Source organism: Stegodyphus dumicola, chromosome 9, assembly GCF_044657685.1.
Source record: "Stegodyphus dumicola isolate Sdum_Otavi_A_Nest chromosome 9, ASM4465768v1".
NCBI lineage: Eukaryota > Metazoa > Arthropoda > Arachnida > Araneae > Eresidae > Stegodyphus > Stegodyphus dumicola.
The window spans coordinates 132028993-132045182 of NC_140776.1; the positions used below are offsets into that span (position 1 = coordinate 132028993).

Here is a 16190-nt window from a genome sequence, read left to right on the forward strand (position 1 = left end):
CATATCACCCTTCCTGAATAGGCAGTTGGGCAATCTCTGAATATTCGAATGTGTTAAACCGCCATTGTGAATCTTGAATGACTGGGGAAGATCGCATCTTAAAAGCATTTTTTGTAGGAATCCGAAAAATTAAGATGTATTTTTCTTCTGCCTTTACCTATCTAATTTTACTTGCATGCTTTTTATACTTACCTTCCTGTTCCAACACATATTGTATTTACCATTTCCGCAGACACATTCCATTGCATACTTACTCTAAGTCATCTGTAGCTACTCTTACGTTTATGAAACCTACTTTAAAATCATTCGGTATGCATTTTTGTTAAAAAAGGGGGAACGTTTCTGTACTTTACTCATTCAACTTTTGAATATAAAATATAAATAACCCATATTTTGAATTTTTTGTGTTATAAGTGTACAGAATATTGAAATATGAAGTGTACAGACTATTTGAGATAATTTTAGTAAAATGACTTGTTAAGCTCTTTTTTTATTTTGAATTATTCTTCTTTATTTTAGGAAATGTTTTTGTTATTATTTATCTTGCATAGTAATTCGAATCAATGTCCTTTTCGATAATTTCATTTTGATAATTTGAATGATTTATAATAATTTAATTCTGGCATTAAGGTGTGAAGCAGCGCGAAAAAAAAATCATGCCGTTGCAGAGACATCACTTACCTCTCCCATTATCTTTTACATTTTCAGATAGAAGGAATATTGTTTAATTTTAATTAATTCATTTTTTTAAAATGAATTAATTATTTTTCCTCATGATTTCTGGGCTAATTGTTTCTTATAATTGCTGCAATATTCATTACAGTAATGAATGATTATTTCTTACAGCCACCGCTCTTCCGTAATTTAGGAGTTTCAAAACCCAGGTTATAACTTAGGTTTTGAAAGGTTGTTGTTACTTGATCGAATTGTGCAACAAGAGTGGCACATCTGACAGGAAACTCATGTCCGGGTATTTGTATGGGAACAATTTCTTTGCTATAGCTTTAGGAGGTCATTGAAATATGAAAGGAAATTAACACGTTAACTGGAAACTTCATCCAAAATAAAGTGCGAGGATCATTGCAAGGCTTGTGGGTAAAGATACTTAAATATAATAAGATGCATGTTGAAATTACGGAGGTGTATGGAAAAAAAGCAATAACACTCCAAATGATGTCGACAATTTGAACATAGGAGCAGAGACTAGATTAACACAGATCAGGTATGAGAAGGTAATGCACGTTGGTTCAGAGTGACTAAAGCTGCAGGTATATGAAATATGCCGTAGTACAGAAAAAAAAATATGTGTCGGTGTGGGAAAATTTCCATTGATGATGCCGCGTAAACAGCTATTCAGCGATGGCTCTAAAACTTTTAATTCCATGCGTCCATGTGAGTCGATTTCAATTGTCAGGAATATGAATATTCACTTGAATTTTCAGATCAATGTTTACAGAGATTGGATAAATAAGATGAAAATATCTGTGTCATGCTATTTTGTTCGCCACTCAAAGCTTAATCAATCAAATTAAACTTACTTTTAAATTAAACTTACTATTTGAGATTCATGATGTGAACTTTCGTTCAAATTCAAAATCTAGATCTATTTCAGGTGGCCCAAGTTTGGAATACTATTAAATGTCTTGGTTATTTTGGTTTCAATTGCATTCTGTGGCTTTTACACGTGGTTTTACAACCTTCCGCCTTCATTTGTCACATCTTATATTGATAAACAGTAAGTATTCGTGCTTATTTAATTTCTATTATAGGTTAAGTAAATTTCATTATAACCTTTCCAGTTACACTTCCAATATGCAATAGAAAGTAAAAATAAATAGATTACACTAAAAAGAAGTAACTTCAGAAGTCAAACAACAAAAATCATCGTTATATTTTCAAATTTTCACAGAACTAGTTTCGATGGTTCGGTAAAACCATCGAAACTAGTTCTGTGAAAATTTGAAAATATAACGCTGATTTTTGTTGTTTGACTTCTGAATTAGCATTTGTTCGGCGTGTTATTGTGTCTTAAGAAGTAACTTATTTAAGAAAATCCGTATCGGAAATTCTAAAGATATGCTCAATTTAAAACTATTTTGCGATATTGCTCTTGAACTGAATTTTATGTTTTAAGTGCGAAGAACGTAATATTTAATAAATAAAGGTAACAGACAAAATATTTAAGAAACGCCCCTTTGGATGTAATTTAAAATCTGAAACTATTCAGATTTTTATTTTTATATTTTTTAAAATAGTATTTTACAACTCTCTAAAGGCTCGGAACAAAAGAATGGGTGTTGTTTTCCAAGATAATAGTGCATTGTTAAAATTGTACAACTAAGATATAAACGTCCAGTGGATCTGAAATGAAAAAAAAAATATGTGAGTAAAATGGTGGTAAAACTCTTTTTACGCCCGAATACTATGCCGAAAGTCTTGAAAAATGTCTACTTTTGTATACGTATATTTTGTATTTGATCTACACTGTTTTAATAATTGCCCATGGACTTGATAGCGGGGTATTAAACAGACAGAATATTTGTGTAGCTTATTTTTTTAAAACCCCCTTCTTTCAATCTGCCTTCGTGCGACAGAAAGTATTGAAAAATTATTAAAACTTTTCGGATCGTAAATGGTAGTCGCATGATGCCATGTCGTGTACTGTGGAGTCAGTTCTTCTGATTGTTTCCGAGAATATGGTACGAGACATCTTTGTACCAAGATGGCATGAGAAGTAGTTGCGTCAAATGTCTGCTTTGATTAATTGACTAGAAAATGGACAACTACTGAAAATTGTGAAAGGGGAGTCTGAAAAAGATAGATTGGGTATGCGACTAAAGCATCGTTCACATTCAAATGAGACAACTGTTTAGCACGCGTAATGGCAGATCGCAGATTCAGTTGATCAAGGTTAAACGAATTCCGCATACTTGGCACGCCCAGTACAACTTTTAGGGCAATTACGACTTTTCCACAATTTTAAAAGAAGATAAATACGGTATATTTGTTGGTATTATGTTATCTGGGCGTAAACAGTTCGGGGTTTTAAAACTTGCTAGGATGTAAGCTGCTTTATTGCTTAGAGTGTAAATATCAATTTTAAACTACGCAAAATTTCGTTTAAAGATTACAAAACAGGAAATATTGTATGATATATTAGCTGAATGTTTATTGATTATACTTCTGAGTATAATTCTGAGATTATACTTAATCAAATATTTACCATACGTTCCATTCGTATATACCTTAACAAATTAAGGTATAAATCCAGTTTAAATTACTGAATTAAAGTTAAAGAAATTATTATAAATTACAGATATTAAATGCAATGTTTATGAAACAAATAAACGAAAATGAAATGAAACTGAAGCAAATGCAATAATCGAAAACAAATTTCCATAGTTTTACAACTGTAAACAGTCGATAAGATCCACATGACGAACATGCAAGAGGAGGTTCTCTTGCCTTGTCATACTCAGGCAAATATTTACAACTACATTATACGAAACCTTAGAAGAGCAAGCAGTATTTGCAACATATAGATGTGTTGTAAATAGCAGACAGAGTAAATTATTTAATTCTTAGTATTTAAGTGAGTAACTTGCCTCCATACATGTAACGTAAATGTAAAGTTAAATCGTAAATGTTGCATTTGTAGTTCTCAATACTTTGGTATCATAGGTATATAACTGTATTAGTTTCACATGCATATTCTCTACTAAACCTCTCAATGTAGTGGTTTCATATACATATTACTTTACTATTTTGTATATATATATATATATTTTCATATGTCGTACGTTTTTTTCCCTTAATGTATTATAGAATTTTACTATAAACAAGTTTTAAATTTTCAGTAACTGTTACCAAATACATTTTTCATGTTTATGTCTCATTCCTTACTGGTAAGTAAAGTACCTTACTGGTAAGTTACCGTGAAATCGAATTTTTGTAATAATTAGTATTATTTAGTAACATTTAATTCCTTCCTGGACAAGATGGCATTTTCTTAAAACAGTAAGCACTATACAGCAGATAATAAGTGTAAGTCGTTTCTTATTATTGATTCTTAACGAATTGGATTTAATTCTACATCACAGTATATTTTGTATTTGCCTGGTTATATATGTTTCATGAACTTATATGTTATTACATTATTTTCGAATTTTCATGTGTACTAACTATACTGTATTATTTTGCAATACGCCTTTAATTTGTACTACATTGATTTAGCTAATTAACTGTTTTCTTATAATTTAGCATGCTGCAGAATAGGATTCCTTACATAATTTATTTTGCAATGTACTTTTTGTATTATAGAATTCTCACACAATAATTATGGTGCTAAAAATATTAGGATCTTTCGTATATTATTGGAATTTTATAATTATTGTTATTATTTTGGCCACGTTACGATAGGCTTCGTTTCTACAGATTTTTCCGATGGGATTGTGTACAGTTCCATTTGCTTTATCTCCGTGGTCAGAAGCTATCTCAGCGGCGTACTCATTCGTTCTCTAGCTTCCAGTTCTGATCACGATGTATTCCGAACATCATTATACTAGTTTCCAAACGATATGATGTTTACTTAACTTTTGTTATATGATGTTTACTAACCAATGACTGCCCAGTTGCAACCAAGTGATGACCAATTCTGAGCATCATTATATAGTACTAAATTCTCTGAACTAAAGGACTAGTCGTGGGTATTAATTTAAAATAAATGTATATCCATTAGATTTTAAAAAATAAAAACACACTTTTATCTGTGAGGCTGGTTTATCACGATCTGTACAGAAGACTTATTTGGAAATAAATTCAACCAAGTAAGGATGATGCCTTCAAAACTTGTTGGCAGATAAGTCAATCTGTTTTCATCAGTCGTATTGAATTGAGCAAGCAGCCACGATAATTTCAATACTGTTTATTATTCGCATATATATGTTGCATATAACATGCATGGAAACAAATGCGTCACGAGTGCTTTCACTGCTGTTTTATTTTTCAGAGAAGTTTTTGACTACTTCAGTGTGTATGCTCATACAGGAATGAATGCTACACCTTATTTTTTAGGCATATTATCAGGATATTTATTAACTAAGAAAAAACAGATTAAAATTCCAAGGGTATGTTATCTGAATTTTCCTCTCCTTTTTTCTTCCGGTTATTGTTTTCATTTTGAAATTATATGATCAGCTCTATTTACCAATATTTTTTAATTTCCAATTAATTAATTAGTAGGGATATTTTTTAAAAATTTATGTTTTAGCTTTCACCCTTTAATTAAAAATAACAACATTTAATTAAGTTATCAAAATGAAGTTTTAATTCATGGTTTTTAAGCTATTTTGATTTATATTTCTTAATTATGACAAACATTTAGCATAATACCAAGAAGAAGTATCGGAAAAAAATTGAATAACTAAGATTGCAAGAAAAATTACTGAACTAGTTTTTAATAAATGTATGTTTATGACAAAATAGTTTTTATGATACACCGTTTAGAGGGAACCAACGCAAAATTCCATTTCGAGACTAATATCCCCTTTTGAGCTAAGAACAAAATTCCTCCTCAATAATTAATCCTTAATGCAGAAAGCTGATCTTGGAAGCTTTTCCATCTTTCGTAACCCACTTTGTTGTAACTGTATATAGAGATTTTGCAGTAATAACCTTTCATAAAATCTCCTGAATGAATGAAAGTTTGAGCTTGAATTTTTCTGATTTAGATTCGTAGCCTCCATAAATACGTAATCGTTCTACGAAAACGAGAAACGTAAGTAGCCATTTAACATATTGCAGTTTTAATCCATATTGCTAACTGTAAATTACTGTACATTACTCGGAAGATTTCTTTGGGGACTAGGCCCATAACCTACAAAACTAAATTCATACGCAGTACTTAAAATAAAACAGTTTATTAGTAGAATAAGAACCCCAAGCACATCTACAGTGACATTATATTCTACTCACAACTTGTAGGGTTTCTCTTAACAAATAATTAAGTTTGGTACTTTTCCTAGACCTCGCATTTCCTCGCCAGGGTACAAATTTAAAATCAGGTAAAAATGAGTATTTAAACGGACGAATCTTAAAGTTTAATTTAGAGCGTGATTTCGCTAGCCAGCGTACGTTACTAGTCTGTCCTTGCTGTTAAGCCTTTTTGGCCGTTTAATAAGTATAACGCAGGGTAGGTTGTTGAGTCAGCCTAGTTAGCCTTAAATTAAATTTAGTCCAGCACTACTCTTTGAATTTATTGCGTAATGATTTTTAAGTTCCACCGCAAGTCGTCGGTGTTATTGTAAGCACGAAGTGCTCAGAATTTGAAGAATAATAAAGGATTATTTTACACTTCTTCTATGCTGGTATTCTTTTACCCCTGTGCGAGAAGTCGCCAGATTTCTTTGTAAGATCAGTTACTTTATGATAGCGAAGAAAGTCAGATCTTACAAACTTCAATGCTTACATTAGCAGACTGTCCAAAACAATGCATCTATACATACATACGATATGTATGTGTGGATAAATATAAATTTTGTGTAGTCATAGGGGTTTAGAAAAAACTAATAAAAATGAAATAATATTAATCATTGCAAATCAGGAAATGAGATTTTAAATATAAAATAATAGAGATTTTCCATAACTGTTTACAGCAAAAGGCCATTTGGCTTTTTTTTTTTTTTTTCAATTTGATTTGCCATCAGAGGTCTTTTACTATATTTTATTTTCAATATATACTATTTTCAATATATTCTCTATTTAATAAAACAAATCACGCACAATTTGTTCGATGTTCATAAATTTGAAGGTTGTTTACAATTAGTCGTAAAAATGTTCCAAAGCGCAGATTTCATCTGAGAGAATCTTATATTTTATACCTTACAGTAACTCTAATTTTAGTAAAGCACGGAACAGTTTACTAAATGATAACTTAGGCTTATTTTTGCATTAACGTATAAATGAAATGATTTGTACTAGCTCCTACAGTTACAATAAACATTGAAAATCATTGAAAAAACTGATAGTTCTTCAATTTTAATTAACATGCAAGTTTTCATTTATTTCTCTTCGTTCAGGTCCAATGAATTAAATAAATTAAAGAACAATCCGTCATCCTTTGCAGAGCCATTTTTTGTACAATTAATGAAACAATTAGAATAATTGCAAAGTATTTTTCTTCATGACATGAGTAGGTAAATACTAAATGATATTAATAAAAGTTATATTTATACTGGCACTGAATTTGCTATTTTGCTTATACTTAGAACGGTTTATTATACTTATACTGGCACTGTATCTGCTATTTTGCTTATACTTAGAACGGTTTAGGTACTTAATGATGCACTACCTGACAGAAAAGTATTACACCTTGAAAGAAAAGAGACGAAACCTTAGCGCATTTAACAAAGAATTTAATTTTCAAAAATTGAGAACAAAATGACAAAAAGCTTTTGCAGCTTCATTTCGGAAAATACATTTTTGAGTATTTCGAACCGAGGAGAAATATACGATCGACACCCAGTCACGTCTCACTAATATTCTGTTAGCGAGAAAGAAATCGGAGGTTCGGTTGTGCAACACAGCATTTTATAACGTGACCGAGCGTTAAAGTCGCTTGACAACCCGGGGTTTGAATCCCGGCGGACGTGTTGACTGCATATGCGTTTTCGTGGCCTCGTTGCCATATCCATATTTTCATACACTGATCATGATTCGTAAAGCTGAAAGGAATTCCTGAATCAAGACCACATTTACATTGTATGCATATACATTGTATGCTGAGTAAATTTGCTGAGGCACCACTGTAACATTAAAAATTATGGTTCGCTGCCAATGGAAGCTTTCGCAAAGGATGTTTGCATATCGACCTGCATCATTCAATACTCTCGAAACTATTCAAGAGATAATCAAACAGTATAATCATCTGTGCACTTAGCAAAATCTCTCCATTTGTGGACCGTGGCTCGAATATCGCGTGACATGATGTATAGTGCTTAATGTGCAATGTATCGTTTTCGTCGCTTCGGATCCTTTCACATTTCCTTTTTCTGTGTATTGTCACCGAATACGACCAACATTTGTGTCATCAATCTACGTTTCCTCTATTATACAGGGTAAGACCAACTAGCGGTACAGAGACCTTGTATGATGCTCCTGGGGCTCATTCATTTAGTACCGACGACGTTTCAAAATCAATACCATGTCTTCCTTCTTCACAAAGTCGAAAACAGCTATCTGCCTATCTATTTAGGTATTGCTGCGAATATCACGAGCAGGGTGACGGGTCGGGCTCAATAAATTTATGCTACTTTAGCATTTCAATATGTTCTCAAATAATTCCCCAGTGGGATATCTGAGATTATGGAATAGAAAGTACAACGGGAGTCGAAAAGAATATTTATCTCACAAGGAAGTAAAAATTAAAAGTTCTGCTGAAACAATCCTATCTACAATATAGTGTGCAAGCAAAAGCTTTTCCTTGGTGGTTTTAATCTTCTTGCAACCGGTATGATTTTACTGAAGAAGTTGTGTATTTTTTCATCCACGTTTAAGTTAATCTCAGGTTTTTCTTAGTTTTAGTCTATTCATTTGAAACGAAAATTGCGTATGTGAAGCGATATTTTCTTCAGGTGTTGGGATATTGTGATTCTGAGTATCATTGTCATCGAATTTCTTCTGTCTTCGAGGCAGCGTTTCTTCTTTTTTCGTCATGCGAATGTTTTAATAAAAACCACATTTTTACGATGAAGCTACTTAATCTAGCTTCTCTTCTTTAGCGAGAGTACATGCATAGGTCAGGTGAATCTGATTACACTTCACGAATCTGGATCGGTTGTTGCAGAAGACATGACCATGGCAAATATCTGACAACGAAAACAAATCAGGGCATTTTTACCTGCTCTGTAACGTCTAAATCTGACAAGCAGATCCCAAACCGTCTTCTGCTAACACATGCTTCTGTCTTTATCCGTTCATTTCACCGAAGAGAAAAATACAAGAAGCTTTGTCACTGTAACTTGAGTTTTCTTCGTAAACTAATTAATTTTTACCACAGAGAATCCTTCAGCATTAAGTTCCGTCTAAGACTCCTTGGGTAGGGTCAAGTGGCAATCCACGGATAACAGCCTTAATAGGTGTGTCTGTTTTACTTCTAAAATTGCTGAAAAGAATGGCCTTCTTGAGAAATAGATCAAGCGCTGCTTCTCGATTACGACTGTTATCAAAGAAAATAATAATTCTATCTCTACTGAGCGTTTCAGTAAATTATTGTATTTATTGCTCAGAGAAAAGGCTTCGTACCTCTTTCTAGCTGACCTCTAGTCTTGGAGAGCCTAACGAGGGCAGTTTTCCTTTTTCAGTTATGATGTCAGAAGTATTATCTTGGATTCGGCTTCAGAATTTTCGTTTTCATCTTGGCGTAATATTTTATTATCTTCAGGAGTGCCAACCTTTAAGATTTAAAATAGTAATTTGTCACGGGCTCAACAGTAATTTGGGCCTTGTAAGTCCTTTTGGATAATTTTGGGGGCGGGGGTAATAAATTCGAAGTTTGGCTGCTGTAGTGGAGCTTCCCAGCCATTTTTGCTAATTTTGCCCATTTCGCAGATTTCTGGTTTTTTTATTTTTTTCTCAGGTTGTGAAGGAGCAACTTCAGGTGATGTTTTCGTGAAAATATTCGATCCATCAGGATCTGTAAAGTGATCCCATAACGGTTTTGTTAATGCTTGTTACATCTTAATGATTGACGGTCTTTCCCCTAATCTCCGAAAACAACAGATGACTTGATATATTATAATATATCTGCAGTGAAGTCGAAATTTATAATTTTGCGCTTTCTTTGGATGTATCCAAATGGTATCTATCCTTCATGTTAATAATCAGACTGGATAGCAAATGCAATTATTTGCATATACGTATATTACATATGCATGCCCGCAAATGTTTGCATAGCAATTCGTTTGTTTCTTTACGGTGCAGTATTTCTTTGTCAGGCAGTGCATTACGAATAACTGTAGATATCTATACTGATTTATTTATTTTATTTCTCATGGTTATAGACTTTTAAGAATATAATAGAAATTTTAAATTACTCTATCGGAGCATAAAAGAATATGATTCCATGGCTTTAGATTGCATTATGGATTGGATGGGTTCTCTCTTTCGCTTTCTGCTGCAGCGCAGTTTTCGGAAGGAGAAAATGGAACGCAGGTATCGAGCCCACTGATTTGGAAAGAATTTCATTTTCCAGCTTAGCAAAACCAACATTTGCATTTGGCGTGGCATGGGTAGCGATATGCTGTGCTACAGGACATGGAGGTGATAATAACATCTATAACAACGATAATTCTCTATTATATTTACAGTTTTTTATGTATATAATATTTCATTGTTCCTTTCATCAAATACGATACTTCAGAAAGTATTATTTTACTATTCACAAAGTGTTGCTATTGGTATTTTAATGCATAGAAACGATTAGTGCAAAAATATTAATAGTCTTCATTTTCTTAAAAAACAGAGAGCTTAACATTATTAATTCAACAATCTTAGTAAAAAAAGTTGGAAAATTATATCTTTTCCTTCAGCACTATATTCATCTACTGGATTTTAATTTTGCTTAAATTTAAATATGTTCTTATTTTGTTTGATTGGGAAAGCAACACTGCAGGTACTTGTATAACTGGAGCGGTAACCCAAAATTTTACGTTGATCGTTACAGATGTAGTCCCGCCTCACTACATGTTAACCTCAGCCCACTTTCGATAGTGAACATCCTGGCGAATGATTTGAGGATATCTCACCCCGCTTGCCGAACAACCAACCACTCTAGAATATTTTCGTCTGGTTGTATCTTCTGAGTATCCCCATGCCACACAAGCATTATATACTTACAAATAGCTAGTCCTTCTTCGGAACTGGAATAAGAGCTCAATGATACAGCAACCATCTGCAGCAGGAATTATTTCCTCTTTTCCATCAGGTGTTTATTGCAACAAAAATTATTTTGACGTGACCAGACGAGGGCTTGGAGTACACATATCATACATTGCAGGCGACATTTTTTTTTTTCATATACATAGCGAGCATTCTAAATAAACATGTAATTTTAGAGCATGATATGTAACATAATAATAATTCAACTAAAATTAGTATTAAAATTAAACTAAAATAAATTAAAAAATTAAATTAAGAGTAAAATTAAATTAAATTAAACTAAAATTATACAGGGAATCTCTGTTATATTAATTGTTCACTTGCTGGAAAGAAGTGTAGCTCAGTGAGAATCCCTGATTTGACTTGTATTATTGACAGATATCTTGTCCCTTTGCTGCTATGAATTTTATCATGCTGCAGATTTTATTATTTGAAGATATGTTGGTGATTATAAACCTCTTCTATGCTTCATCGTTGTTTGTAGGGAAACACAGATGCTTTTCCGCCATTAGAGAGAACAGTCGAAACAAACGTGGTCAGGGCAACCTTTGTTTCCGTTGACGCAGACATCTGTATCTGCGTTACATATTATAAGATAGTAAGACGATAGAATTATGTTGGAAACGGAACATGACTAGTAATATAATTGGTGGGCTGTGAAATGGTAATTATCGTGTTGGTGAAACTTTTGGTATGAAACCATGTGTTTGTCATCTTATGTCACTTTGGTCACATTACATTTGTTATTCTTGGATCGCTTTGCCCAGTAGCACACACTTCAAATGTGATGGTGGCGCTAGAATATAAAGTTATACTGCATTTCTATTGATGGCTGCTTTCTTGAGGAGCATATCTCGTTTCTCTCTAACCCGGCATGTGCTTTTACCCAATTCGAGATGTATGTAAAATTGGCTTTTGGAACGAACCTTCTGGAACGAATTCTTACCACCCAGAATGTTCTCAAACACAAGCCAAAAGCTATATAAACCCTGCTGGTACGCGGAGAGTTGCTGCCTCGTCTAACGAGTTGATAGTCGGTTACTGAGCGCGTGTCTCGAAGTCTAGCGCCAAGTTGGCCGTCGAATGCATCCAGAGAGTCTTTAGTGTATCGCGAATTAATGCATCGTCGAGTTTTGTCTTAGAGTGTGCTGAGTCGAGAGCTGTACTCTTATGTATCGTCGAGTGCATCCCGAGTTGTAGCGTGGGAAGACTCAAGAGTACGTAGAGAGCGACCGAGAAGAGTCGGGAGCTGTATTCTGGTGCTTTGCTGTGAAGCTGTCTCCACCGTTATAACCTGATAGTGTGAAGGCTGTGTTGCTGATTGCGTCAGCATGTTTATTGTAGTTCTTCGACGACTGTGTAAACGTGTTATTGGAGGTGTTTTGAATAATACTGGCCAATAAAGTGTGTTTCGATACTTCATCAAGTATCGCTGTTATTCACTCTAAATCTATGAACCCCGTACGAACGGGAACGAAGAAAATAATGTAACAGTATTATTGATTTCCTACACCGCCAAGGACTGGACCCGTATCATCCATAGCATGGAATTCAAAATAATTCCCCAAGTTCAGAAAATCCAACAATAAGAATATCCATTGTCCACCCTCATACTGTGCAGGACTGCCTTCAGGAAACGCACTTAAAGACCTTCCTTTATGGATACAACTGTGACTTTTTTCAAGCTACGAACTATGAACTGACTTCATACTGTGTAACGTATGACAAATACACCAGTACTACGCACTCAAAACTATGTACCATGAAATGAATTCATAAACTGTGTGCTGAACTATGAACTGTACTATGAATGAACTTATAAACTGCGAACCGTGTAACAGAAGAGCAAACAAACAAACAAACAAAACAAAAAAAAAACAATCGAAATATAATCACTCTCCCCCCACCAACAAAGCTCCAAACTGAAACACAAAAGTATGTATTATATATCTGTAAATAACTTCATGCATTTATCCATCGTACTTATTGTATTTACCCATGCAACTGCAAAGTAGCTGCCTAAAGTATACATTATGTCAATATTGTCTGTAATGCAAATTATACACCATTGATATGTATCTATTACGAAGGTTGCAATGCAGACAAATGCCCGATCATGGCGTTAGTGTGCCCTTCATACATGGTTAGCTCAGTGGGGCGATACCACCTTTGCCCATGGCAACGTTTTCATGCCCCCTGTACTTGTTTCTGTCTGTGTATTGGACACTGAGTAAGATACTTTAACGTTTTAACTTTCGTTAAAAAATTAATTAATTAATTAAATACTGATTTGTTTACGAACCATAGCCTTAAATCCTTATGATATATTTTTGCAATACTTACCCGGCTTTTTGAACAGATGTTACATGTCTGTAAAAATGATAAAAGTTTTGCGGTGGCAAAGAAATGCAGATGCACCGCCTTTATGGGTACAGTGGCTAATTAGGGTGGATATTCTATCTTTGGGGGGTAGGTTTTTAATCTCGGAAAAGGCTTAGATGTTTGTAAACGTATCGTATCTTTGCAGCATGGGGACATTTAAGGTACTGGAGCTCCTAAAGACTGCTTGAGAAGTCTGGTGGCAAGGGAATAGTGGTGAGAACCGTACACTCTTCTCTATCAAAATTGGGATTGAATTGCCACTTTCTCGCAGATAAAATTTGGTCATCCCTTTGTGCTGCACCTTGGACAACGTTTTCGGTGACGAGAAGACACTTGAAACGGTATTCGGTGGCTAACATCTGTGACACAGGGAACGATATTATTCAACGAATTCGTTGAGTGGCAAGTATCCGGCCATTTGAAACAATTAGAATATATCAGAAGATTTAGGTCAAAAGAAAAAAACAGTTTTAGAATGTTAGTATTTCAGGGCTTTTTCTGAAAACGTAGTGCATTCAGTTTTCACATTATACCTTTAAAAGTAAGTTTTATTACCATTAGTCAAACAAAAAAAAAAGAGAGATGACTATTAAAAATGGTTATGAACTTCCTGAACAAATGATTGTCTACCACTAATTTACAGTGGTCAACAAAATTAAAAGGTAATATGAAAAAAATGTTTATTGCTTGAATTGCCAGCGTTCAGTAGAATAATTATTATTGTTAATTATCAGGAACTGCTCGCAGAATTAGACTGCTACACAATATGCAAATTAGGTTACTGACAACATGCTTGCAGTTCAAAGGCTGCTTACAGTTCTTTCCTTCTCGCCATCATCATAGCCAATGTTACTGTACTACAAGGTTTGCTCTTGTATAACGTCACTGGCTCCTAGTCTACTTAGAAGCAATATCTTTCCTTCTTCCTTTATGTTTTCATCTCTCGCATTTCTGTAAATATGTGACAACACCTTTAGGAAGGGAATGGCCTTGTTTGCCTAGTAACGTTGATCATACCTATGCATTTTACTTTGTCTGATATGGTAAACTGAAAGCAATGCATCTACTTTAATATGTTAAAACAATTACTTAATTTAATCCTGCTGTACAAAAAATAGAAGTTAAAATGTATATATTTTAATGCCGATCAGAATTACAGGAAGAAATGATAGCCTGCTTAATATAATAGCTCTATAAATATTCCAGGAATGAGTAAGCAAAATGTCCCCTTTCTAGGTAATCAATTACAATTTTTTTTTAAACGAAGGAAACCTCTTTATCAAAAGCTTGAAGACCATTTCTTAAACGACTTTATAATACTTAATTGAAACGTTCATAAGATACATGATACATTTATAAGTCTACTCTATTTAACCTACAGTTACCTTATATATAAGTGTTAATATTGATAACGTACTGGCATATAAGTATTAACGCTTATGTATAAATTAACCTAGAGTTACCATATATATATATATATAAGCGTTAACATTTAATGAGTCTCACTGAGTCAATACATTTATAAATCTACTCGAAATTTAACCTACTGTTGCCTTATATATAAGTGTTAATACTGATAACCTACTGGCATATAAGTGTTAACGCTTATGTATAAATTAACCTAGATTTACCATTTATATAAGTATTAACACTCAATGAATGTAATAGATATTAACATTAATACGTATAAGTTAATGGAATATAAATATTAATATTCATCTAAGGTAACCTACAGTTATTTTATATATTCTGAAATATATAACACTCAATGAATGTGTAGATTACTTATTATATAAGATATACCTTATTATATAATAGGTAACCTACATTTATTTTATATATTATGAAATATATAAGATGTACTTTATATAATATGTAATCTGCAGTTACCTCATATAGAGCTGTAGGTTATTTATTACCTTATATATAAGCGTTATCGTTGATTTTTCATGGTTATTTTCTCGTCCTAAAATGCCACCAATAATATACTATTTTTTCCCCTTTTAGGTGTCGTAAATTATATACTGTCGTGGCCAGTGTGGGTACCTTTAGGTCGTCTGTCATTTCTTATTTATCTTACTTCACAGACGCTGCAAAAATATTTTGTGTTGTCATTCAGAAATGCTACAGATACGTCGAATTTAATCCTAGTAAGTATATTACTCGTTTTTGAAAATAAGCTCGTAGAGACATTTGGTTAATTGGAAAAGCCAGAGAGATGAAAAATTAGCAACTCCTTCACCGGGAATCGAACCACGGACCTCTGAAATACCGACTCAGTGTGCCGACCACTACACCACGAAGGCATGCTAGGAAAGCGGGAGAAATACCTTACAAACTAATGTTTACTTTCCGCGATAGGACTTTAAGCCTAAAATTCTAAATTTAAACATTACTCCTGAGTAGACACCTCAAAAAAGAACGATATCGGAGAAAACTGTTAGCATAATCTGTAATCTTAAAAAATTAGCAAATGATTAAAAGTAATTTTGAGAATAGATTACTTGGATCTCCTGAAATAACATTTTCGAATTTTTGGAAGTCGGAAAGAAAAAAAGAGCGCTGAATTGTAAGATATTTTATATTTTAACTGCTTATCGACGAGGAATTAACAACAACTTTTTATCATTACGTAAAACGAGTATGTATTTCTAAACGAGTAAAACCATTCCGTTATTTATTTAGAAATATTGAATATTCCGTCTTGAAAAAAATTCTTTGGAAGACTTATGAATCATATTTATTTCAAATATTTGTTATTGATATAATTGAAGGTAATTTTCTTTGCGAATTTTTAATAAATATATGCAGAAAATAGGGCCATAGCATCTATGTACAGAAGAGAAAAATATTTGTGTCTACTCTATGATTTG

At 33.3% G+C, this 16190-nt stretch overlaps 2 protein-coding genes across 2 annotated transcripts in view; one reads left to right on the forward strand and one right to left on the reverse strand.

The window, feature by feature from the left end:
- LOC146995487 (uncharacterized) overlaps positions 1-16190 on the reverse strand; it is a 123319-nt gene that overhangs the window by 93259 nt on the left and 13870 nt on the right. The window lies entirely within an intron of this gene.
- Positions 1-16190, forward strand: part of LOC146995488 (nose resistant to fluoxetine protein 6-like) — a 62839-nt gene that overhangs the window by 44102 nt on the left and 2547 nt on the right. Inside the window, exons 10-13 of the mRNA XM_085823125.1 lie at positions 1613-1735; positions 5009-5126; positions 10131-10317; positions 15325-15467. Of these exons, the coding sequence (XP_085679251.1) occupies positions 1613-1735; positions 5009-5126; positions 10131-10317; positions 15325-15467 (571 nt within the window). The remainder of the gene's footprint in view (positions 1-1612; positions 1736-5008; positions 5127-10130; positions 10318-15324; positions 15468-16190) is intronic.